The sequence below is a fragment of the Xiphias gladius genome, chromosome 2 (assembly GCF_016859285.1).
Source record: "Xiphias gladius isolate SHS-SW01 ecotype Sanya breed wild chromosome 2, ASM1685928v1, whole genome shotgun sequence".
Lineage (NCBI taxonomy): Eukaryota > Metazoa > Chordata > Actinopteri > Istiophoriformes > Xiphiidae > Xiphias > Xiphias gladius.
Window position 1 is genome coordinate 4,160,851 of NC_053401.1, and position 27,822 is coordinate 4,188,672.

The 27,822-nt window shown below is 40.4% G+C and overlaps 1 protein-coding gene across 1 annotated transcript in view; it reads right to left on the reverse strand.

Annotated features, from left to right (window-relative positions):
- rassf3 (Ras association domain family member 3) overlaps positions 1 to 24,433 on the reverse strand; it is a 37,375-nt gene extending 12,942 nt beyond the window's left edge. The window contains exon 1 of the mRNA XM_040149425.1: positions 23,990 to 24,433. Within this exon, the coding sequence (XP_040005359.1) occupies positions 23,990 to 24,112 (123 nt within the window). The 5' untranslated portion in view covers positions 24,113 to 24,433. The remainder of the gene's footprint in view (positions 1 to 23,989) is intronic.
- Positions 24,434 to 27,822: the final 3,389 nt, after the last annotated feature.

Consider the following 27,822-nt stretch of genomic DNA (forward strand, 5'->3'; position numbering starts at 1 on the left):
CCGCTGACCTCAGAGCCAGCTAGGACGTTTTTCAAGAAATCGCTGCATGCAGATGCTTGGTTTTCAGGAAAAAATAAAAATAAAAAGTGTACCCAACAAAACCAAACATCTCTACCTTGACTGCTCTGCTACAGCAGTTCAACCTTGAGACCGACGCTCGTGAAGATATGTAGATATGTAAGAGTCACAGACAGTAAACCTAAGAGTCAGTGAAGGCAAACATTAAGACCATCAGGACAGTTAATTTCAAGGTTGAAGGTTGATTTTACGAAAGATATAATTTTCTTGGGTTAAAGTAAGACACTTAATAAGAAAGTGTATAAGTAAAAAAGAAAAAATGTATGTATAATGTATGTAACAATTTTTACTAACACTACAAACTGTAGCACGATGAATGCACGAAGGTCAAGGGGAATAACGTCGCTAACGTTAAAGCTTTGGTACAATTTTATTTCTCAGAGAGGCACTTTGAATGAGGACCTATTTTGATTTGCAGATCTGTCCATCAGCAGTAATTCAGCACAACAAGGCGGTGAAAGCAGTGCTCTGTTTATTTAAACGTGAGAGTGCAATAAAAATATTTTGTCCCTAAAGTAGATGAATTATCGTGACGAATAATCGTGAAAAATAATCATGATTATCATTTTGGCCATAATGGCGCAGCCCTAACATATTGGGATATTTATTTTCTGAATTACTTAAAAAAAACACTGACAAATTGCAGCTTCTAAAATGTGAGGATTTAAGGCCCTGATTATAAACAGAGCAGTCTTGGGAGAGAATAAGCAGCTGAGCCATGATACCTTGGACTCTTGGAACTCGGCCATTTGTCCTACTTTTTGACATTTCATACACTTGAACTACAAACTCAATCAGTGCAACAGTTAAAGTATTGATTAGGTGCAGCCCCAATCCACATGCTGCACGTATGGTGACGGGTGCATCCGTCTTGGTGAGGTCTGCTTTTGACCGTCACAGGTTTTGTTGACTACGTGCGAAGGATGCCGCAAAACCTCAGCACAGCATCCGTAACTAATAAACAGCGGATGCAAAAAACTCAAAAGTCCGTCCTGGTGTTTTACATCTTCTGTCTGTGTGTGTACAGCATGCGAGAAGCGCCAATGCAGACTCTTTAGACTGAGTTTAATTCCCCAGTGTTGTCTGTGCTTACATGGGCATACTGCAGCTCTCCTCTGCATCTATTAAAAACCACACACACACACAGACACACACACATACGCACGCACGCACACACGCACGCACACACACGCTGTGCAGAATCCAGGGAGGCTTTGAAGGCACACACACCCTTATATGGAAAACACACACTGCTCAAGGGAAAGACAAGGTGCCAATACAGCATGCGCAAACACTGCAGACACACAGAAACACACACACACACACACACACACACACACACACACACACACACTGCAGACACACACACACACACACACACACACACACACACACACACACACACACACACACACACACAGCAGGTCTGAGAGTTACTAACAAAGTAATGTATCCGCTGATATGTTTACAGCTCTGCGAAAGAACAGGAATGCCAGTCTGGGAACGAGCTAAAGTTAATTACCTATAGCGAAAACATGAATCTGAGAGACACTCACTCCACCCCTGACGTCTTCTATCACATGTTGAGATTAGATTAAATGAAAATTAGATGATCTCTAGGGAAACCGGGCGGCCCCACTAGGGACCTGCGGGGAGAGAGATGAAAATTTAAGATAAAACTACAGATCTGCTGACATGTGGGGGTCGATACCGGCGTTTTATTTTGACTCACATCTGGTCTAGTCAATGTCCGTCACAGCTGTCGATTGTTGAATTTAGAGCAGAAATGATTAGCTTCTTAATCAATTAGTCGATCAAAAGAAAATTAAATGGCAAACTGTTCGGATAATCTGTTTTTTCAAGCAAAACTGCCAAAACATTTTATGGTTACAGCTTCTTAAACATGAGGATTTGCTGCTTTTCCTCGTCTAACTCTATAGTAAATTTAATATTTTTGAGATTTGAACTGTTGTTCTGACAAAAACAAGCAATTTGAAGACATCACCTTTAGCTGCAGAGAATTGCAACGGCACTTTTTCACCATCTTCTGTAATTTCATAGAGCAAACGAGAAATTAATTCATCCAGAAAATATTTGCGAAATTCATTAAAAAAAAAAAAAAAAATACGCTAGCCTTCGTTTACCCTAGACTAACATGATATTCAGCATCCATGATTATGTAGATATATAACAGTATTTCCAGTTTTAGTTTCCATTGGTATAAATGGTATAAAAAGGAAAAACATCTAAAAGATTATGGAAGTAGAAGAGTTTGGTACAAACCAGCAACTACTGACACTGTTACAGACACAGTTTTTTTCCAATCTGACATCAGCGCGATGGTGACCTGTCTGTCCAGATGAGACAGACACTGACTCATCATGGTTAAGGGACGACACACAATGAAGACACACCCGATCACACGAAGTCACGACCGAATGAATCTCACGTTTACAGATTCCTTTATTTATATCCACATACGCCTGTCAAACTGTGAACCGTCACCTCAAATCTGACCCCCCCCCCAAACACCGCAAATTAGTCTCCACTTTAAGCGCCCGCCAGGTCAGGTGAGTCCAAGTGTATTAACAGGAAGTGACAGGTAAGGAGATTAACTGTCATCTCACCATCCCCAGAGAGGGTGGGTGGGGTAGACAAAACAAAGGAGAAAGAACGAAACATGATAAATGGCACACCCGCAGGGGAATCCCTCCTCTTGTGACTGTGGAATTTGTGTGTGTGTGTGTGTGTGTGTGTGTGTGTGTGTGTGTGTGTGTGTGTGTGTGTGTGTGTGTGTGTGCGTGATCATTTGTGTGTCAGTAGCTAAACCTGGTGACCTAATGGATTAAGTGGCTTCCAACCTGCATCGGCTGCCCTTACACCAGCTCCCTGACCAACTGAAGCCTGGGCTCAGTTGTGAGTCTTATTCACACAAGTCTCCACTTATGGTATTCAATGAAAGCTGCCACTCCGTCCGCCTTTTGTTGGGGAGTTCCACTGAACCTAGGCCCTTGTTGTCTCGTAGCATTGACTGTCCAGGATCAATTGTCGCGTCTATTTCCAAATTTCTCAAAATTTTTAAAAGGCTTCTACGACTAAATGAAGACTTGGCTGTATTTTCGTAATATTTGGCAGATTTTGATGCCACCATCAAATAACACCTGTTGCACATGAATAACCCGACAGGTTCAGGCTGTTCATGTGCGACTTTCACGGCAGCAGATATGCTATTACTTTCTCAGTTAATTGACTGACCCCTTCGTCTATAAAATGTCATAAAATACTCAAACTAGTACAATTCGCCTCTGCTCAAGGTGACATATTCAAATAGCTTGTTTCACCTCCTCTGTGACACCAAAATTAATTGTGTGCTCAGCAGAAGGACCCACCAAGCGTCATCCTCTTCCTCCTGTAGTACTCGCTGTAACTTCACCACAAGAATAACTCGTGTTGTCCTTGGTTTGGATTTTACCATCACCATTTCTGGCATCGTCTCCGGTACCACAGCTTGATCGTCGTGGGACACTACAACTCTCCACTGGCGCCCGTGATAATGAAAGTCTTTGTGGACGGGAGTTGCTGCCAGTTTTACGTTGAGTAAAATCTTCCCACACAAGACCATTTTAACCTTTTAGCTGTGGTCAGAAAGGAAGCCCTCGTGAAACAAACCCAGAGTGCCTCTACTGGCTCATTTTAACTCCCGTGAGGGGTAAAATCCTGTCCTATCCAGACTGTTTGACGAACAGGACGGAGCGAGTTAAGAGGCACTGGGAGAGCGAGAGCGACAGAATGCAAACAAACAGGAGAGGCAGAGCACAGCGGCCAGGCAGCAAAATGAGGTCATGGTCCTATTTAAGAGCACACCGAATCCTCCCACGGAACCTGGAAGATCAACACTAGACAAAAATGAGAAGGGAGGACAGAAAGAAAAGACAAACACACTAACTAGATTACAACAGAGCCCGGAGAAATATTAATCACACATTGTAACAATAGCCTACATAACTACTCTGTGAGCTGTTCCTGACATTGTATCACGTCATTGCATGCAAAAGCACATTCTATCACTCAGCTCGTTAATGTGCAACTTTGATGGCAGCCGTTCAAAAAGCTCTTCAGAGAAGGTTTTGGATTTGCACTGGAAACAGAGAACGATCTCACTCTGTTGCCAGATCTTTTCACGCGTTTGAACTCGACCGACACAGAGGCTGAGGCCAGCACCTTACACTACTGTTCTCGGTAGAGAAGGCACTAGGTAATATGCCTGTATATGAAATACTTTTATTCTAAAATGATAAATGTTGACATGTCTGTCGTTTCCCTGAAAGGGTGCCACCTACTTTGCTGTCTCTGAGCAACATCATCTGCATATAGTCTGCATACTGTGATAAAGCACACTAGCTTTATTTCAGAATCAGGACACACTAACACAGAGCCAGGACACTCGTTACCAAACTAAAAATGTTGTCCCTTTCCGCCTTTAGTAGGAGCTCTGCTCACTTCCCTCGTATCTAAATTGTTATATTTGACATTAGCAGAAGCCCCAGTTCAGCCTCCACTGCAGGAAACCCTACAACAGAAGCTTGTGCAGATCGTGTTTAAATTGTGACTTGGCCGTAAGCAAACCTGAGCTAGATTAAATCGCCCTGCAACTCAGTAATGAAAGCAGGTTGCTAAAATGTATTAGTGGCTTCAATGGGCAGCCCATATAAGATGTGTAAAACCCTCCGAACAGCAGTAAACTCCAGTACACCACTGCATTATGAAGCCTTTAACTGTAAGAGATACCCACACCTGTGATGTCTTTTGAAAAGACACAGGGTCAAGATGTTTTATACGTATGTGTGTGACGATGTCCAGGCACAGGCTACCAGTGAATAAAGGCCCATACTACTGGCTCCATGACAGGTGCTGGTGGTGCACAAGTGTGCTATTAAAGGTGATGTTTGAGGCCTTTAAACGCTGATGAGGAAGGAAAATAAAAGGCCCTTATTTCTCTTATTTATAACCGACCACAAAAGTCTGTTTGTCCTAAGTTAATCCTGTTATGACAGCAGTTGTATTTTTTTCTGGTCGGCCAACTCTAGAAAAGGACAATTAAAAATACTGTCCAAGGATAAAAACTGACAGAATTTGACGGTGGATTTAAGATTTAAAGAGTAATTAAATGTTATGTCTCAACACCGCACTGGTTGCATGAAACAGAAGAGCATTAAAAGACAGAACGGACTCTGCTTTGGCACCAGAGCTGGAAAAAGCAGAAGAGAGAAGGGGGAATAAAAACTGACGAGACTGAAAAAGGCCTCAGAATACAGAGAAACACAGAAGGAGAGTCTCATAGACTTTTGTCTTTATCTCCATGTCAGTGTCTCCCTGTTCTCAAGCTGCTGCCGTTTTAACAATAACCTAGATGGTTTGAGAAGTTTGGTCTGTACGTGCGAGAGACATATAAATGGCACACCTGCAGCATTCCTGCCTTTGTTTAGCACTGCCACACTCGTCTGCATCCACTCTCTGTAAATATATGATATCATCACGCAACATCGTGTATGGATGCAGACAAAACATGCTTAGGTGGGGCTAAACAGACCCTGAAGTACTAGACGGTGTGTTTATGTTTTATTGGGTGCTACAGGCAGACTAAGCACAGTGGTTTGGCTGTTCTAACCAAATCTAACCTATATATTAAAGGACTAGAAAGACGTTTGAACCAACCCAGGTATTATGTCTGTTTCTGTGCTTACTTCCTCGTGCAACAGTCTTCCACTAAGCTATGCATGTTTGAAAGAACCAAAGTGAGGGTCATTTCATTTAGCACAACATTTACAGGGGAGTTTTTTGTCTCATCATCAATTAAAAACCCAGAAATATTCAGTTTACTTTAATATAAGAAAAAAAACCTCAGTGGAATCTGGGAACGTCAAAATAGTTGCCGTCGCAGTGTCAGCCGACTAAGCGACGAATCCTTTCAGTTCTATATCAGTCACTCTTATTGCTGGAAACTGTATTTTCCATATATTTTGAACTGTATGCCTGCCTTTAGGCAAATTTCATATTTTTGCATGATCACCTGACTTCGTATACACTGACTAAAAACCTCCAAGTTACTTTAGTTTAGCATCAATTTGAATCAAGTGAGTGTACTGTGAACACTGTATCTATTATACCTATACTTAGCCCCATATAACTTCCCTCCAAAATAAAGCGAAACCTTTTTTTATTCAACAAACCAAAAAAAAATTCCCCACAACCTGCATTTGAAAGCCAGTTCCTATTCCTATAGTGCCGATCTGCAAAATCCTTAAACATACTTAATCATCTTTCTCTGGTTCTTCCTCCTTAAAGAAGTTTTGTTTTGTTTTTTGTCTTTTTTCCTTCAAACTATCTCATATCCATTCTTCTACCCTCCTTGCCCTCAACCACTCCCTTTTTATGTTACTTCCTGTCGAGTCCATAGGGGGAAGTGGACTTTGGCCACACCTTTCCTCCCGGCATTCCTGCGCTAATGGGTACACACAGGCACAAACATCACTGCATACATGTGCCTCACAAGTGGATGTGCGCACACCTTTCCCCCTATAACAGACATTCCTCGGCTAATGGACAGAAAGTCGCTCAAACTCTTATGCTTAAGTGGACATTCCCGAGCTAATGGACGCTCATACAGTAGATAAAGTGCAGCGTTGTTAAAGCCTTTTATAGATCTCTCCATCTCTGTTATGCAGCGCTAAATACTGTGTATGCTACTTAATAACCGCCGTTGTCAATTTTGTATAACCACTAATCAGTATTCATTTACACCTGGGTGGCTTCCAGAGCAAAGTTACCCGTCCTTTAAGTTTGACGTTGTTCTTTGTTCTCTCTCTTGCTCATAAGAATCAGTTCGGGCTCCAGGTTCCCGATAAAGAACCAGTACAATAGTGATCAGTTTTAATCCATACATTATTGACCTTGGGTTGCAACTTTTAATTTTAATTAATTGGCTGATTATCTTCTCGAATAAGAAACGGACTGTTTTGTGTATAACATTTTCAGAAAATGGTGCAAAATGCCCAGTGTAATTTCTCAGAGCCAAAGGTGATATCTTCAAATTGCTTGTTTTGTCTCACCAACAGCCCAAAACCGAAATACATCAAATTTACAACAGAGTCAAAGCAGTAAATCCTCATGTTTAAGAATCTGGAAGCAGCAAATGTTCTGTAATTTTGCTTGAAAAACTACTGAAATTAACTGATCATTAAAATTAATTTTTTATCTTCTGTTATCTCAGCTCTAAATCGAACAAACTAGAGCCGCGCTGACATTGGTATATCGTTACACTGTTCAAGGCACTGACATCGTTAAAAATACGAAAGGAAAATTAATTTTACGCTTTAATGCATGTTGTATATCTCTGATCCTTGATTTTCTTGATTCAAGTTAAATATATTCTTGTCGTTTTATTTACTTTCACGTTTATGTCAAAGTTTTTTTGCTCAACTATAAAACATCCCACCTTTGTCACAGCTTTTTAATAACCACATATGAGGTATTCGCGGGCACAACATTTTGGGCAAATCCAAAACAAACTTTGGAAAACTTACCCTAACCCAGTCTGCATGTAATAACTTTCAAAGAGACCCAAATCTGATAGGGACCGAAGGACAGCCCAGACAGATCCAAAGATAATTGGACAAAAGCCAACCTGACCCAGGTACACTGAAAATAAATCGTAAATAATTTGGACCTGACCCCACTAGATCCTGTAATCTGAGGTATCCTTTCTAAAAATGTTTATATTACAAACAAATAAATGCTTCTAATATACTCCTACTTGATTGCGTCACTCTCATATCATAATTAGTGAAGCACGCAAAAAATTGTCAGCTTTTTCCTCAGGAGAGAGGAGATAAGAAGAGGAAAATTATGCTACTCTCTTTGCAAACAGAAAAGTCAAATCTGCAGACTAAACCAGCTGGAACACATGGAGACAAGAGGCTGCGTTCAACACAATGATGTGAACCAGATTGGACTGTCTGAAGGTTTCCAGTGCGGTTCAGTAAGTACAACATGGAATAATGGACAGCACAGTGAATGACACAGTTATTGTTCAACTCGGCGGAGAAGATTGTGAGGGAGACCACAACGATTCTGTTCGGAGGGACCACCCAGAGGAATGAGCTCTATCAAGACCTTTACCAAGACCAAGGAGGAGGTGGAGGATGGAGGGAAGAATATGGGCGGAGAAGCAAAGGGAGGAGGCAGGAGAAATATCAGCAGAGGAGAGGGGAGGAGAGAAACTATGACAGTAATGCAAAGAAGAATGGAGAAATGAAAAAGAATAGGAAGGGAGGTTAAGATGAAGGAGGAGAGGCAGCGAAAAAATGAGACAAAGAATGAGGATGTGAAAGGGGAGTAGAGGAAGATAAATGCTAAGTAGAGGGAGGAAGGCGAGACACATGGTCAGAAGAGATGGAGGACATAAAGAAAATTCAGCATTAGTAATATTCTACATTTAATAAAACCCTGGGTGCCTTCATTACAAACCCAGCTACTGAGCATGCAATAAGCTTGGTTGCTTTGGAGATAAGTATAACACTACAAAAAAAAAAAAAAGGACACAGTCGCTGGACAACCGTTCTGATCAAGGCCGGAGCCGCTGTCTTAAACTGTTAAACTGTTAACTGCCCGCTGGGAAATGTTCTCAGTAGACTGAAAAATGGCTTTCATTAGAACAGCTAAATACTGGGGAAAGATACTGTTTGGCCAGGGTCTACACACACACACACACACACACACACACACACACACACACACACACGCACGCACACACCCAAATATATCCATGCACGCAAACACACAGAGTTCATGTTTGTATACCAGGGCTTCCTGAAGTCAAGATTGCTAAATAAAAACAGTTAAAGGGAAAAAAAAAAAGAGTCTTTGCACAGGTTTTACATTTGTTAGCACAAGAAGAATTGAGCAACAGATTCAGAAAGGTGTGTACTTTTGTGCATGAGTTTGAGTACGTGTGTGCATGTGTGTGTGTGTGTGTGGTGAGTAAGCATATGTGGTCTGATATTATGAAACAGGAAGACAGCAAAGGCAGTGAAAGAAAAGAGGTGTGTGTTCGAGGATGGTGAGCCAACAATGGGCCTAAAATGTCTTAAAATTGCTTGTTTCCTCCGCCAACAGTCCAAAACACAAAGATATTTGATTACAGCAAAACAAAAGAGAAAAACAGGACGTCCTCACATTTGAGATGCTGGAACTAGAAAGAAAATTTGGCCTTTTTGCCTCACAAATGACTTCAAAGATCAATCAATTATCTAAATTGCTGTCGATTAGGGCTGCAGCTAATGAATTTTTTCACTGTCGTTTAATCTGCCTTTTATTTTCTCAAAATATCGATTAATCGTCTGGTAGATAAAATGTCAAAAAATAATGAAAAATTAAAAATTAAAATTTTTTACAGCTCAAGTTGACATTCAGATGTTCTGTTTTGTCCGATCAACGGTTGAAAACCCATTCAGGTTTTCAGTTTAATATCACAGGCGAACCTGGAAAATCCAAAAACATTCATCACTGTGATCCTGGAACCAGATAATATTCTGACAATCAAAAATCAAGTAAATGTCTAAGCACTAAGTTATTATTATCTTCTGCCAATGTAATCGTATTGCGGGACATTAATCCTCACATCGTTTTTTAATAATGTCAAATAAAAAGAAAAAGGAATTACCGTATTTACACCATACAGAATAAATAAATCCTTAAACTCGCCATTAGTCAAAGTCCTCATCGGAATATTAAGCTTGTCAGGTTGGAAAAAACCTTCTGTCATTTGACTAATCAATTAATCAGCAGTCACAGGGTGTTACAGCCAAGGATAAGCCAGGCCTTAGAAGGTAACATTTTGTAAAGGCAAACGAATTCAGATTTGTTTCAGGTCCCACAGACGTAAATGCACACGACAGGCCAAATAATGGGCAGAATAGGGGACACACACACACACACACACATAAAAACACACCTGCATGTACATATATGCCCGTAGAGATAGCTCAAGACTTAAAAAATTCACTGACACAAGCATGACTTCACAAGATTAATGTTTGTTGCAAAACTACAACACAAGGGGCATTCCTGAACCAATTTCCCAAAGTCCTGCATCATCCACTTTCATGTCAAAAACAGCCTTATAAAGATATTTAATGCGATGGTTGAACTCCTTGGAAGCCACAAAAAAAGCGACTAAATATAATTTAAAGCAACACGACCAAAGGAAGCAAAAGCAAAAAAAAAAAAAAAAAAAAAAAAAAAACAGCAGCTGTAATGAGCGTCGACGAAAGCAGGGCTCGGCGCAGATACCTCCCCCCCACAGCAGCCCCGGTGAGTCAGATGTGAAGCAAGAGAACAACGCGCCAGTCACCATCAGTCATAACCGACAACTTTATTACTGTATGACCCCTCAGTGTGTCTGACAGTCCTCCTACAAGAAAATCATACACCGCCTCTGTAGGCTGCTCAAGTGCACTGAGCACACATTAGTGCGTGTCTTTGGGACACACTCTGAATGCGCTGTAGGTTTTGAGTCTCTGTAAACAAATCAATAGAAGCCAATGACACCATCTTATCGGATATTAATACACCTAGAGTACATTAGCGCACTCCCACGGTCAAATATGTGACACGCTACATTCAAACAACCCCCACTGTGGCCATGTTTCCATGGTATTGTGTTTCTGCTATATTTTTAGCCGGACTAGTGGCGTGGCTCCAGAAATGGAGATGTTGGTCAGCCTGCCGGTTGCACACAGCGTGATCGAGAGTGAAGTATTTCGACAAATGAAGTATATACACCCAGTTGGCAGTTTATTGGGTACACCCAGCTAAAAATAAAGCAGTCTGATACAACAGTCCTGCAGTAAGATCCTCCCTTCATGAAGGTTACAACGTTCAGTTTTTGTTAAAAATGTTTTAGAGAGGTGTCAATTCAATTTTATGATCATTTTTTGGAGGATGCAGTTTGTGGTGCTGTTGAACTGTATTGCACTACACAGGGGGTTGTTTCTGTTATTTAGCTTCCCCTCATTATATATAGATAAAATAAAACAAAAAATAGTGGGAACACCTGTTTCCCAGTTACTGATCAGACTTCTCAAAACCAGTATGAGTGCTTGTCCAGGTTATCTGGAATTTGGATATGATGTTTACATGTGCAAACACTAAAAAACAGGATACTTCACAAACCCGACCTTTGACCAGGGTACTCATGTTTTTCTTTAAGCAACAGCATGGACTTTTCTCTGGTGCCACATACAAATCGCCAAAAACTTCAGCCCCACTAGAGGGAAGGATATTAGAATAACAATGTCTTCTCTTCGTTATTTTATCCATCTGACATATCTCTGGTGTGCAACGGGTTTTTATAAACACTTTTTCGTTAGTGTATCTTAGTGCTGTTCAGCTGTTTCAACCACACAGTCTTCCAAAAAGGGACTGTTAAACTTTTTATTCTCTCTCAATGATAACCATTTCAATTCCACACAAGAATGAAACGATAAAGCTTGAAATTAAATAACAGTTGTGTTTGTTTTTTTTCCATTTAAATCAACATCTGGTTGTAGAAGTTTGATCATTTTACGCTACACAGTCTTTTATGCTTTTTCACAGGAGCTATGAATTCATAGTTCCTGTGAAAAAGCAGAAATGAGTCTTAAATTACATAGTGTGGTGTCACAGCGTTACTGGACATTGCTGTGGGACACAGGGGACACAATGAGGATGTCAATGGCAGGTGTGTCTGTTTGGGGCCTGATAAAGGAAACAAGGGAAACAATACCTGTGAGATGTGCTGCTCTGTGACTGTGTTTAACGCTGACTGTACTGTCACTCTATAGTCACACTGGCCCCCCTTCACCTCAGCTGCAGTGGAAAAAAAAGGAGTATGACGCCCCCCACCTCCGCACACACACAAGCGCGCATGCACACACACACACACACACACAAAAACACACATATTGCCACATCAAGCTAGCTAAGACTCAATGGTATTGAACCACCTTAAGCAAAAAGCCTGATGTTCAAAACCAACAACACATCAACATAATGATCAGCCACAACTTCCACAACCCACAGACCTTGGAGGTTTTTAGTTGGTGTATGTGTCTGTACGTGTGTGTGTGTGTGTGTGTGTGTGTGTGTGTGTGTGTGTGTGTGTGTGTGTGTGTGTGTTTGTGTGTGTGTGTGTTTGTGTGTGTGTGCGTGCGTAGCGAGCACAGTCATTTCAGAGCCGGATTGTTGCTTTTGTTTTAGGCGTCACGTGAAACAACTAATGACACACAGGGTGATGGGTTATTTGGCACGCACGTCTGTTAATCTCTATGCCGTCATTATGTGTAAACCCACCATTAAGCGTGTTACGGTGGGACGACTGGGATGTGAGGAATGCAATTTACTGCACTGCAAAACCAAGAGCACCATTTCCTGTCATTTTATTACGCAATTACGTCGACTTAATAACGGTTCAACTGCATTTATTCAGCAGCGGGGCACCAACTTCTTGTTACTTGTTTTATCACATATTTCCACAATACGCTAATATTAGCTACAATATCATTCCCTTTCCAATTAATTCTATGTTAAATCGAGGGGGAACATTGCACATGCAGAGAAAACATTGCTCACACATCACATTCACACCTTGTCCTTCAGCCTTTTCCGAAACAGCCACCTCTGTGCCCAAACTCTAACCTCCACCCAACCACAACACCAGCTCTCGCACCAAAAATGGCTCTCCGAAAAACATCCAGAGCAGGCCGTCTTCAGCACACCAACACGCACTCTCTGTAAACCTGCCTTGTCATTTATCATCATCTGCCTCTCACTTTCTCCTTGGCACATCAAAGAAAGAACCAGCCACCTCAAAGTGCACTGCGGTTTGGTGATAGTGGCGAGCCCGGAGATCACAGCCGGTCTAAACTGCTCCCAGATGAGCTTCTAACTGAAGACTGGTATGTGACAGAAAAGCTTACAGAGCACGGTGGCGACGGCAGAGATCAACCAACGCATGCTTCATTACTGATCATATAAACACAGACAAGGCAGGGCAGAAAGCCCCACTCACATTGTTACCAGCAGACTTAAATAATTACAAATTTTCAGCTGCAAAACCAGTTTAAACTGCTAAACTAGTGGAGTAGGATTACAGGGTTGTTTTTTAGATCTTATGCTTGTACTAAACGAGTGAAATTATTCAGAAAAGGTGCACATTTGTGGAATAAATATTGCTTCTACATGCCCCTATTTAAAAAAAAGAAAAGAAAAGAAAAAGACAGAAAATTGTGTCGTGCTGCTTTTTTAGTTTTAGTTGTGAGAAAGTAACCGGATACCAATCTCTGACTGCAGCGATACATAGCTGATATATTGTAATTAGCAGCATTTGGAGGGCGTGAAAATGCAAGGGAGTCCTGGCATTTTCAAGCAAATACGTTCAAATAAAAACATATTTTAGAGCAAAATTAAGATGAAAAGAAAAGGGATAGCGGACACAATATATTTCCGATGACGCCTGCTTTAAATCTCTAACTTTGAGATCTGATTTCTTTAAATAATCTTTAATAGCATGACGAACTCAAGCAATGTCTGCTATTGCTGGTGAAAAGTAAAAATACTGTCCTTCTGTGTCCCCAAGGTAGGACACATCTCCCATCTGGTGCCCTTTGACCTCCTAATATGATGCTACAGGTGGTTAGTCTCTCCACACACAGGTAAGACAAAGTGGGGGGGGGGGTAATAAACCAATTGACCACCTGTTCACAGAGTTTGGACGAGAGCAGGACAGTACAGAGTTGGTTTGAAGCAGCTGGTTGCGTGATTCATCACTGGTGACAAGGCCCATGAGCTGTAACCAGGCACGCGCGTATAGGACTGGATGAAACATGCCGTAGCCAGTTAATGTAGGGCTGCAGCTAATGATGACGTTTTTATTGTCGATCAATGTGTCTGACTGTAACGTTTCGTCTATAAAATGTCCGAAAAAAGTGAAAAAAAAAAAAACTACCACGAGTTCCAGCAGTCAAAGGTGATTTAGAGATTCTTTAAAGAATCACTTTACAATGAAATAAAGTAGCGAAAAAGCAGCAAATCCTCACATTTGAGAAATTGAAACTAGGACTGGAGAAACGTCAAAAAATAAGTGAAAAAAAGCCCAATATAAATTTTCCACAGCTCAAGGTGCCATCTTAAAATTACATGATGTCCGACCAACAGTACAAAACTCAAATACATTCAGTTTACTATCATGTGTGTCAAAGAGAAGCAGCAAATATTCACATTTGAAAAGGTGGAACCAGTGAATAATTTATCAGTTTCTTTCGACTAACCAGTCAGTCAGTTCTCAGGAACTTTTTGATGAGTTTCACTACCAAATACTAAAACAATACTTTTTCGCTACCAACAACAAAAAAAAAAAAGGGGACAAACTTCTCAGTGCATTAGTGTTAAATAAAAAAAATAAACAAAACTAAGAATCTGATCAATTATTCGATGCCAGCTTTTTACCCTTTTCCATTCTCAGACATATTTCAAATCAGCCCTTAAATGCAACTGACCACTGTTAGATAACCGTGTCAGTCCAGAGGTGAATGAAAAGGAAACATCGTTTCACATGCCAAAAAGAAAATAAAACCTAAAACCTAAAACCTAAAATTAGTCAGAGTTTCCCATTAGGAAATAACTCTTTTCAGAGTGGAAAAGACTCTGAAACAGTGTACTTAATAACTAAAAGTAGAACAGTGTTCAGAAGAGAAAGATGAAGCAAGAATTAGATAAAGATATATACAATCAATCAATCATTCAATAAATGAATAAAATATATACATATACATATACATATACATATACATATACATATACATATACATATACATACACACACACATATATGTGTGTGTGTATGTATATATGTATGTATATGTATATGTGTGTATATATATACACTCTTTCCCTTTTCCACTTTTCTCTCTAACACAGACGCAGTCCTGACAAACACCTCATATTCTCCATGACGCAGGTGGCTCCTTTCAGAGGCAGATTTATCTTATTATACAACACAGCCCACTGCTGTGTTACAGGAGGTGTGTGTGTATATGTGTGTGTGTGTGTGTGTGTGTGTGTGTGTGTGTGTGTGTGTGTGTGTGTGTGTGTGTGTGTGTGTGTGTGTGTTTGTGTCTGTGTGTTTTTAAGTATAAAAGCAATCTGGTTCTGTTTGAAGAGATAGCGAGGGCCACACACTTTAGAACAATTCCACTTATGTTTCCTTTGGAAAAGCAGGGCGCTGGAGAGGGGAAAGGCAAAAAGTCTCATAAAAAGCTTTATGTAACCTGCAGACGGTCAACAGAGACTGTAATTTTAAACGCCACACTGCCAGAGGTCTCTTAACACACACATACTGACACGCAGACACGCACGACTTTGTTAGCTCATGCAATTAAATTGACTGATATCATACGCACAAAGTAATGAAGTAAACTTAAACTTAATATTTTTGCTTGACATTTTATACATTAATTCTTTCCTCTTGACCTTTCCTTGTTTACTGTAAAGTAATTACAATGCAGTATAGTATGCAGGGTGCCTTGTAAATTTTATTCCTGTCAGTGTGTGAAAGCTTTTGGAGCGGAAATTACACCACCCAGTGAGACACTAAAACTTAAATCTAAGTCAGACAAACTCTAGCTGGGTTGAGGAGAACTTTAACCACAATTTTCTGACACTACTGTTGCTGAGTAAAACCGTCCAACACCACACTGGAGGGATCTTTCTATTACAGCAATAACAACAGAAACACACTGACTAAATTTGTTCTTGCTGAAAACAAGACGAAGAGGCTAAAGGCTACGCCAGCAGCTCTGTCAGGCTGTCCTTAGGCACAGCGGAGCTTTGAACTAACTGCTAACATGCTGGTGTTTATCAGGTACAATGTTTGCCACGTTCACCATCTTAGTTTGATAATTAGCATTAAACACAAAGTACAGCTGAGGCTCCTGGGAATGTCATTAGTTTAACAGGTATTTGGCAACAAACTGAAGTACTGGACAAATTAAAACTTTGACCTGATGACGGTGCTAAATACAAAGCGAAGGGATCGCCAGAGTCTTTGGAATTAGTCCTGAGGGGGACATGAACGTCTGTACCAGATTTCATTACAATAGTCGTTTTAATATTTAACTAAAAACAAAAAAAAATGTGGGATGTCCAGAGTCATTAGGCTTCATCATCTGGGAACCATGAATGTCTGCTAAAATTTCATTTCATAGTTGTTTCATCCAAATAGTTGTTGAGATATTTCAGTCTGGACCAAAGCGGTGGACCGACAGATAGACAGACGCATGTCGCCGTCCATAGAGATATATTGCTAGCATGGCTAAAAAATAGGGAGAGCAACAAGTGACTTTCACAGTGATGGCATTGTATCACTGTGAAATCACTCTGCATTTGACTTAAACAATCATTTAGGGCTGCAACTAGCGATTATTTCCATCATTAATTATTCTGCATATTTTTTTCCCAGTTAATCGCTTAATCGTTTTGTCTTTAAAATGCGTAAAAATGGGAAAAAGTGCTCATCGCAACTTTCTGACACATCCTCAAGGGTTTTTTTTTTTTTTTGGTCAGACAAACTGTATGCCACAAAAATATTTAATTTATTTTCATATACGAAATAGAAAAGCAGCTAATTCTCACAAATATTCCGGCTTCCCCCGCACCCTACCCTGTTGTAACTGGAGTGCAAAACCCACTTTTAAAAACAGCTCTGGTAAACGACGCAGGGTGTCCGTGTAAATACAAATCCTCTCAGAGTGTAAGAACTTCTGAAGCAGCATTCAGACCATCAAGAGACACAAAGAAATGAAAATGAAATTCAGACGAGTGAAATTCTTCTTGGCATGTTGAGGCAAAGTTTACCCACAGCTATATTACAGACTGACACCACTGTTGCTGAGTAAAACCTTGCAACACCATGGTGAGGGGGGGGTTTTCCTAAAGCAAAAGTAACAACAGAAACACATTCACTGAGCTCTTACAGAACAAAATTCACCATATCGGAGGCGGCTGCAGCTGCTAAGTTAATGATCCGTTTCAGTAAAGGTCTACACTAAATTTTTAGTTGACTGCCAACTTTAAGTAACTGGTTGTTCGAGTTGCGTGCAGTACAATCGTCAAGGCCCTCATGGAGACGACATGCAAACACAAAGAGAGCAAGATCTCTGACACTGACTCCTGTGTGTAAACACAGAGGGTGTTTATGTTTGGCATGGCAGTGCTGCGAGCCTAAAACCCCCTTCAAACACAACTGCGAGTCGTACAAAGAAACAAATAAACACAAAGTCACTCACACGACGCTTGATGCAAGATGCTCGACCCGTGGCCTCTTGCTGTGGCAGCTAAAGAAGCTATAGTAACAGACAGACTCTTGTGAAATCCTGTTTTGCATTCATTGTCTTCAAAAACTGGTGGATTGGGTGACTCTGCTGCTTAAATCAAGTATTGTTTAATGATGGAGAACAAGGATAAATCTTAAGACTTTATTTACAGTCTTTAAGAGATGAACAACGCTTAGTGGGTCATGAGTTTAATCATCATGAGTTTAAGCATCAGTGGATGTGGCCTAATAGTCTTTAGCAAGGTTCAAAGAGGGCCAAGGACAGCACGACTGAGATTCCAACTTCAACTTATTGGCTTATACTGTGGCTACAGTATCAGACAGGAGGCTGCCGCCATCCTAAAGCCGGGCACTGGCACCAGCTGTTTGCCAAATTCTAACTCCAACATCGACAGGCTTCAAGCAACAGGTGTAGAACCTGTGTTGCGGTTTCAGTCTGGAATCAAGTTTCAAAAACAGAAGTGGTAGCAGGAGAAGGGAGATATGACAAAGTGAGGAGCAGGAGGTTAATTCCTTTATGATAATATCATAAGAAAAAAGAAAAAAAAACCCACACTTTTATGGAATGAAACATTAACCTTTGGGGAATAAGAGCCTACTGTAAGTGCCATTTCAGACAACAAATGCCATATGGTCGAATGAGTGCGAGGCTATTGTTTAGGCCGTCGTCTATGAACTTTAATGAGCAGAAAACGGTGTTCATTGACACCTCTGAAAGACAATGTCCCGGGGGGAAAACAGCGGAAAGTAATAAATGTGATGAAACATTAAAGAGATCTCAAATTCGTGTCTTTATTTTATCGAAGCAGAGGAAAAAGTGATTTACCCAACAAAGAAAAACAGTTTTATACTCTATTCTGTTTTATGCTGTGGTACAGCAGGTAGAGCAGGTGCCTCAAATCGTCAAGGTGCATTACTATGAATCAGTGCGGCTGTAGTTACCAAACAACAACAAACCTTAGGTGGCCTCGCTGGCGTTGAGAGAACAGGAAAGAGAGCCGAGAACAGGCAGGAAGTGACACACAATGGAGAAGGATACGAGGACGACGGGAGGAGAGAAGGGGATTGGAGGGGTGAGGAGGAGAAAACGGGGGGTGAGGTTGGAAAGACAGAGGAAGGAAATCGAGAGGGGGAGAATGTGAGAAAGTACGGATTTGGATTCACGTGTACATGAGGACAGGAAAGACAACACAGGATTTTCCAAAGATGAAATTTAATAAGAATAAGCCAATGTTGTCCCTCTATTCTAGGAATACAGTTTCCTTGGTTATATTTTTATCATATAATTTATCAGTTATACACTAGCTCTCTATGAGAACTGATTTTACTGCAGCATTTTGGTTTGTTATCATTGGTTCCACAGGAAAGATATTTGCGGATTTTATTAGCCCCCGTGAGCGAATCCAGCGATCGCACCGATTACATTGAAACAAACTGATTTCGATGCAAAATCTGTCCATTTTATATGCTGATGTGACTGTGCCTTTAATGCCGTTTCAGTGTCTCTTCCATCCCTGAATATTCGTACACTTATTTCTGACATAAAATTGATAATATTTAAGGATCAGCAGCTTCGAAAGGAGAAGAAAAAAAAAAAACTCATTCTGGTAAAACACTACAGACATAACTTAGACCTGCAATGTTCATGCTTTGCAAAAATCTTCTTTTTTTTCCCCTGACATTTCTGTAATCTTTTTATTTTTCAGCTTTATATCTTCAGGCCTGTAAGCATTACTTAGACTAGGGTTGCAGGTAACAATTATTTTCATTATCAAGTAATCTGCTGACGATTCGTCCATAAAATTTTCAAAGAGCCAATGGTGACATTTTAAAATATCTCGATTTGTTCAAACAACAGTCCGAAATCCACAGATATTCAGTTTACCGTCACTGAGAACTAAGAAAAAAATAAAAAATTCACATTTGGGAAGCTGGAACCAGTGAATTTCTTGCAGCTTTGGCGGGATAACCCTTTGTTAAAAAAAGTTGCCAATTAATTTTCTATCAATCAGTGAACTGATCTAGAAGAGGTTTGGATCTGAAATTAATCGGCAACCATTTTAATAAATCGATTAATGGTTTTCGCCGTTTTTCTTCAAACATTTCCTGATTCCTGCCTCTCAAATGAGAAGATTCCCTGCTTTTATTATTTATGGTGCTTTTTATTATTGTAATAACTAAATATTTTGGAGTATTTCCACCTTTTGCTCAAACAAAACAAGACATTATGAGACATCGCATTCGGTTTTGCGAATCAGGTCTAATTCAAGTCAAACAATGTCCCTCTTTGGTTGACCTGGTCATAACCCACAGACATACACAACCAGTGACGATAGGTCATTAGAGGCTGCTAAGGAGACACCGTTTCTTTAAAAAAGGGGTCACGAGGCAAAAATGTTAGGAATCACTGCAATGGCTGATGAAAGATAAATGCTAAAAGCACCAAAAAACTCGCTCTGACGGAGGAGGAAAAACAGACTCAGTTTACAGGTAGGGAATGTACAAAGTCTGCGAAACGAGGTGTGTCTAGTTTTGCTGCTGCTGGAACAAAAAAATAAGCTGGTGATGTCATAGAGTAGGTTGCTGTGAGAGTGTGAGAGAAAAAGAGAGAGAGAGATAAGATCCGTATCTGTCTGCCGCTCGGTCTGTCTATCAGCTGCCCTTGGAGATAAAAAACATACGGTACTTTTCCCACAAACAACAGATAAGGAAGTCGAATTCTAAGCTCAACGGTAGAGAATGACCTCACTTTAAAGTGTGCTGGGATTCCAGAAAAATTCCCATAAGAGAAAAAAAAAAAAAAAAAAAAATACCTCAAGAGTAATAAAGAGGCACAAAGACTGGTCAAACCGGACTCATGAAATGGCTTGCAGTGTGTTTTTAAAAAAAAACAAATAGAAATGAATAAAATGGAGAACACACCTTGATAAGGGCCAATTCATTTGAAAGGCAAACACAGCCTGCGCAGCAACAGCACGGTTTTTGTCAACACACAGTTCGCTCTACGACTTGTGAGGAAATACCACTTCCTTTTTTTCAAGATTGACACATGCAAAGAGCCAAGTTCCTCTCATGAATCTGTGACACGGCGGCGACGGTCACACATTAACGCTGTCATGTTCTACTGCTGCTGAAATCGTAAGCTGATTTACAGGCTGGGAATTCAGCTGCTAGGAGGCAGTTACCACTGATGCACCGTTTGTGGAAAGCACTGTCGGTGTGACGGCCTCAAAGCTCCTCCCCGAGCTCAAATACCAAAAAACTGAATCTCTTTTAAATGGAATAGTGAAAAGACTGTGCATACAAGACTTGGGTACTGTTTAGACTGAGGGTCTTATCAAATCCTGATTCCAAATCACGATCAGCAATTTTCTACAGTGGAAGTGTGCCTGCTGCAACATGGCCGTGGGCTCCCAACACCAGGTCTCAAAGATGATGATGAATATGTCACACAGTAAGCCTTCAGTCTGTGATTTGAATTGAAGATGAGCTTCTTTGGCTGTCCAGTGTGTATATGTGTGTGTATGGGTGTGTGTGTGTGTGCGTGCGTGCGCGTTGATGGGGAGTGGGTATAAACCCTGCTTCAGTCTAGAGATAAATCCTCTCTGGCCCAGACTGTTACATCGGGTTTGCCCGTCTGACCATCCATCCGTCAGTCCTTCAGTCTTTGTTCTTCTCACTGTTTGTCTTCCCTCTCTCTGTTTAAACTGGAGCTTATTAAAACTTCCCTTTCTCATATAGACCACAGCCTGGTACCTTGCTTAATAATTATGCACGGGCTAGTCGTACAGTGCCACTGCTGATACTGATTGTACACTTCACAACACTAACTTTCGAATTTTCTAATCTATACAAACACACATGAATGCCAATTTGCACTTTCCAAAGCATTTTATGCAGACTTTATAAAAGAAAAACATACAAAAAAAAACAAAAACAAAAGACAAAAATCTTTTTGTGTGCGACCAAATCTAACTGGACGTAATGCCCAAATCAATTCTGCCGTACAAATTTGGAAACATTACTATTGTTACCACTGCTACACGGTAAGGCTGGCAGAATACATTACTCAAAAAAACATGTCTCTAACTAAGTTATCTTATCAGCCTTGGTTGATATAGTCAATGAGTAATACAGGAAATTTATAGTACCGAACTGCCAAAGATAGGTTTCAGGTGATTTACACGCAGTTTCATCATCACATATTTTGTCCACCAGAGAGCACAGACAAGTATAATTAAGGAGTTTCTTATTTTCTGTTTTACATAATTGTAATCAGAATATGTTTGGGTTTTGGACTGTCGGTCAGGCGAAACAAGACATCTGAAGATGTCATACAGGGCTCTGGGAAATTGTGATAGACTATTATTGCTTTTTCTTGACTATATACACCAAAAGCTTAATTCATTAGTTGTAAATAGAAAAAAGAAAGAAAAAAAATAAAAATAAAAAATCAACAGGTACTGAAAGTCACCATTACTTGCAGCCCTAACCTCAACGTGGTGTTGCCTCCATGGAGTTAACAATGTCTTGCAATTGAAAAAAAGTATATAATTTAGATTTACTTTCATAGTTTCCATACAATTTTATGTTGGCATCTTGTTTGAAAGTTGCATCTTCCTAACAGTTGGTACACTGGCGTTTACTGACACAGCATTTTCAATTTCCATTTGGAGTATTGCTGCCAGCTTTATTTCAGTTACCACAAATTCTCAAATTTCCAAGCGTGGGCCGACTCCAGTATTTTAGGTATTCTATTACGGCCTGCATACAAGTACAACTCAATGGTAAACGTAAAAACACGACAACTTCCACAGTAACCTCCCTTTTTCCAATAAAGGGCCAGTAATTTCTTACAGCGGTCCCACACATTATTCCCAAAGGACGCCACCCCTGTGTTCTAATTACTGCTGGCATCTTGGAAACCACCAGGCTGCTTCCAGCGTCCCGATTCAGGCCTGGAGCCACAGTTTAAGACACCACAGGTCACAACCCCTTTTGCAGCACTGTATGGGCTACATTGTGCATACACTCCACACACACACACACACACACACACACACACACACACACACACACACACACACACACACACACAGCCATGTGGAATGAGGACCTGTGTTAAAGGGTTGTCATGGAAAAGTGAAGGGTCATGCATTGCTGTAGAATATCCAAGCAACCCATGTCACACACACACTAAGACACACACACACACACACACACACACACACACACACTACGTGGGCAGAGAAGTAGAATAGCTCGATTCTGTTACAGTAGGCTGAATCTTGAAGCCGTGGAACAAACCAGCTGTGTTTGCAAGACTGTCTGAGAGACTGAGCGTGTGTGTTAATGCCTCTGTGTGAGTGAGAGCCACTTGAAGACTGTAGCAGGCCAGTGTTTAGACAAGGACCTGAAGAGTGACCCAATTTTTCGAGTTCCAGACTTGATAAAGCCAAATGTCTTTGATTTTTACCCAATCCAATGCTCAATTTAGAGCCCAATTCTAAGTTTGCAGGCAAGCAGAGACTTCACAAACAAATTTTAATTTAGGTTAGAATGTATGATTTTATTCAAGGTTGTTTCAATACGGGGGGGGCAAAATGGGCCACAAAGTTGGGGGTTGTGGTGGCCTCATGTGAGTCCCTGAGGGTAATAACCACTGGCCTGCTGATCACAGTTTCCTACTTCTGTATTTTAAGATTTATTTATTTTTGATTCTGTGCTCAATTTAGGGACCCATCTATATGCAAAGAAGTAAAACCACTTTAAAATTTAAATGGCTCCATTCTCCTCATTTTTTAAGACTTTCATAACTGATACTAATCTGCAACAGGGGGGAACTCGACACTTATTGTCAAATGAAATGTAGGCTAAACCTGACAACTGTCAAAAGGGGATTAAGCCACAGACTGGGTTTTGCTGTTGTTATGCAAATATTCCTCTAACTTGCAGCAACACTTGCCAAACCACATTGACAATTCTGTCGATTTAATGTATCCTAGGTCATAGGCAAGTCAATGCCAAAGGTAGGACATAAAACTTTACAACTTAAAAATGTTAAGGGTCGTCAGGTAAATTCGGCACAGAAAGGAACTTAAAAGATCATTAGCTTCACAGCTGGCTCTGCTCCTTCTACGGTGGATATTGTTGGGCGACGGCAACAGGGACACAACAGGTGAACTAACTCAAAAAGTGACCATTCAATTTAAATGAATGCGGTTTTTTAATACTGAATATATGCCCGAACTAAAGTATGACTGCTACATGATGACAAATGTGCTTTAGTCAATTTGATTTCATATGTGCTTCTGCTAGTAAGTCAGGGAGTATTGATTTGACAGATTGTTGAATGAAGTTCTGAGCGACGCCCCGTCTGAATGAGACAAGTGGACATTTACACACACAAAAAAAAAAAAAAAACACAAACTCCTTGCAGGGAGATTATACAGAAAGAAGCGGATGGTACTTAAAAGGGTTTACCTTGCTTTCTGTGACTTTGCCCGACGGTTTTTTGAAGAAAGATGTCCTGGCCGTGAAAAAGTACTCTTCGGAGTCCTCCTCCAAGCTACTGTAGCCACTGCTCATCGTGCTATTCCACGTCATTTGCGGGGAAAACTTCTCGACTCAAACTCTGCCGCATCAAAAACAACCCCCCCAAAAAATCAAAAAATAAAAAAATAAAAAAACAAATCAAAACACTGAACAGCTGTTAGCTAGAAACGAACTCCAAACGCGCTGAGTACCGACGAAAACCTCCGTGCGTTTGCGTTCACGGGAATCACTGTTTGCTCAGTATGGGATGATTTCCTGTTTCAAATCGGCTCAAGCGTCTCCCAGTCCACCTTCCTCTGCTCCCGTCAAACACGGTAGCTCGACTCCATTCAAATGAATTTCAGTGTTTCCATTTTTTTTAACGCGTGAGTTGTTACGACGAAACGGGTGGGTGGGGGTCGGGGGTGGGTGTCCTCCGGCTCTTAACGGTTCGCCAGTTTCGAGATAGATAGTAGCAAGGGGAAAAACTCCGCATTACACGACGCCCGTCCCGTTACACTGCTGAACGTATGGGCTAACTTATCCGTGTGACAGCCAGCTACAGTAAGGCCCCGCCCACTACGAGCACCAAATCCGGCCAACCAATCGCCTGTCTGACAGTTACGGAGACCGCGCCCGGTACAAGGCGACAGCCAATCAGCGCTTCGACGGCCAGTTTGAGTGGAGCTGAAGGCAGCTTATGTTGCGGATGATTAAAAACTGTGTGATTAAAAAATAAATGATACACATATATAAATCTTTAATTTTAATTGTCTCTTGTATATCTATCTACACAAACAACATATTTATTTTTGCTTTGCTCCTTTCCTTTCCTTTTCTTTTTATTTCTCTACAGCATATACTAATATTTTCTTTACCATAATTGTTGTTTCACTTTGTATCGGTCAATAAAATATGAAAACTCTTGTTGTTTTTTAAGGGATGGGCAGTTCTAGCTGTTTTTATTTTGAAGCACAGGTCATACGATGTCACTGATTTCGTATTTATCTATTTTATATTTATAATCTTAGATGACAAGACACTTATTTGCTGTCTGTCCAATGGGTACGGACAGAGACAGGAAAGACAGCTTTCATGTTTTCTGCTCCAGGCACTTGGAATAGTTTGCAGAGGGAAATGAAATCAAAGAACTCGGTATCCTAGATTGAATTCAAGTCTACTGTTAACCGTGGTGAATGACTCCTTTAATGACTGTCCTTGTTTTTAAGCTTATTTTAGCTTCCCCAATATTGACAGTCATTCTGTAACCGTCTTTGTTCTTAGCTTATTTGAGCCTCTGAGCCTTGAAACTTGCAATGCTGCCATCCTGGCCAGGCCTCCCTCGAAAAAGAGGTCGCTAACCTCAGCTGGATTTATCTGGATAAATAAAGGTTTAATGAATAAAAATATTGTTATTACGGACATTTTAAAACATGCTCAAGTATAACATGTATAATACTGAATGCTTAACATTTCTACCATTTTCATGCCATTTAATTTTCTTCCTCATCAATAAACTTTGAGTAAACAGAGGGATTTCTGCTCAGTGACATTGTATCGTTTTGGTAGGTTACTGTGATCCAGTATACAGTAAAATGGAATCTGTAAATATTGGTGGATAATTTCTAGCCGTCTAAGTTGCCCCTTCTTCTGTTTTACCTCATTAACAACAGAAACACACACAATAGCCGTCGAAAAACAGACCAGAAACTGGGCTGTTTCTAAGCACGAAAGTGCTGTCTTTAACACAGTCTGATAAAGACTGTGTGAGACGGTTGAAAGGTCCACTGGGTAGTACAGTAGGTGGACCTTGAGTTGGTATTGTTTTGTCAATTTTCCATAAAAACCATTTATTGTACGAACAGAACCTCTAAGTTTATATCAATAACAATACCAGATTTATCTTTCTACAATCTGCAAAAGAGTTCTGTATCTCCCCGTTTCCTGGTTGCCTTAAATCCTTTAATGCTTAAGCACACAGGATATTCAAGCTTGCAATTTTTTACCCTCTGCACTTTGCTGACATTTGAAGTGCCCAGAGGCAAAATGAGAGCCAGTGGGGCTTTGGAGTCACCCTCAAAACCTCAGTATATTCGTAACAAAGCTTGAAAAACACACCACCGACAAGAATATAAGTTACACACATTCCTAAAATAAATGACAGAGGTCAGTTGTAGAACAGCGGCCCTAAGCAGCTCAGAAAGGTTTTTACCCTGTTTTTATTAATACCCTGAAACATATATTGAAAATATTTTGAAGATGCAACAAATAGGCAAAATGCACCGTCTCATTACAATCGAGAGTCAACAGACTAACGTTAGCTTTCTAAGTTTTTTTTCCTCTGCAACATGCTTTTCCTGCTCCAGCTAGCGTCAAGTTAAGTAAAAATTCAGACAAAACGGGAATTTAACAGCTACTGTTGCTGAACTGACGCATAGTGTGTGTGTGTGTGTGTGTGTGTGTGTGTGTGTGTGTGTGTATGTTTTAATTGCTATGGCCATTGTACACGCCCTTCTCACTGGGTGACCAGGCCTCACTGGCAGCTGCCTTTTTTAGACACTTTAAATGCCCTAATGCTGGAGGTGTGTCTGTGTGTATTTCGAAGGGAAATGATGCTGGATTGTTTCTATCGTTTTAAATTTTTACCTGATTAGGAAACCAATGTCTCAGTAACTACACTGGCCATTTTAAAATTAAAACAATGAGATTTTTTCATGCTTTAACAGCCTTTACCTTCAGTGAATGTTTTAATGAGCCCAAAGGCAAAGCACCCCGGTTAGAAAGAGGATAATTATCTTTTTTCTTTCCTTTTTGAATGCGATTACTATGTGAAAATTAGCTCGAGCCCCCCTACGTGTGTGCTAATGGTCAGTTTGTTTTGTGTCCAGTCCCTACAACTGTTTGCTCTGGCTCTAATTCACTCAATGGACCTAAGAAGAGGCCTCGGGCAAGAAGCTTTAATGTTCACTTTACCATCAGTCCAATTTTCCTTTGCAAGTATCCCCACTCCCAACTCCATAAGACTAAAGTATCAAAATAGAAACCAACAAGAAACAGAGTAAAAACAATATTGACCTGATATTACAATTAATTAATAACTGCAATACTGTATATACCAAGGCTATAAATCAGTGTTTTTGGACTCCGGACATGTTTGCTCTGGACAATCAGGCTCAGGATAAAATTAGCCAAACCCAAATGAGAAGTCAAGTCTCCATGTGGTGTGGTTTGGTCTTACCATACGGCATGTTCCTGGTGCAGAGAAAGACTAGCCTTTTGTGGAAGTATTATTTTGTTCGAGCATAAAGGGATTTAAAGGTCGAGACCGATGTCTTTGGATTGAAGCAAGTGATACCACATGTTTTTTGCAAACATTCAATGTTGACATTTTTGGCTTTTAGTGAATTATCTCACCAACTGTTGAATGGACCGTCATGAAACTTGGTGCACACATTCATGTTCCCCTCAAGATGAATTGTGATCACTTTGGCGATCCCCTGATGTTTTTATCTAGCGCCATCATTGGATAAAAAATTAAAACTTGTCCAGTACTTTGGATTTATGACTAAATAGCTGCATAAGTACTGACACTTTGTGTTTACTGCCAATTAGCAAATATCAGCATCCTAACAAGATAAATTAAGATAGTGAGCATGTTAAACAATATATCCTCTTAACATCAGTATGTTAGCACATTCATTGTTAGCAAGTTAGCATGCTTATGTTAGCTTTTAGCTCAAAGCATCGCTGTGCCTAAGTACACTCTCACAGAGCTGCTAGCG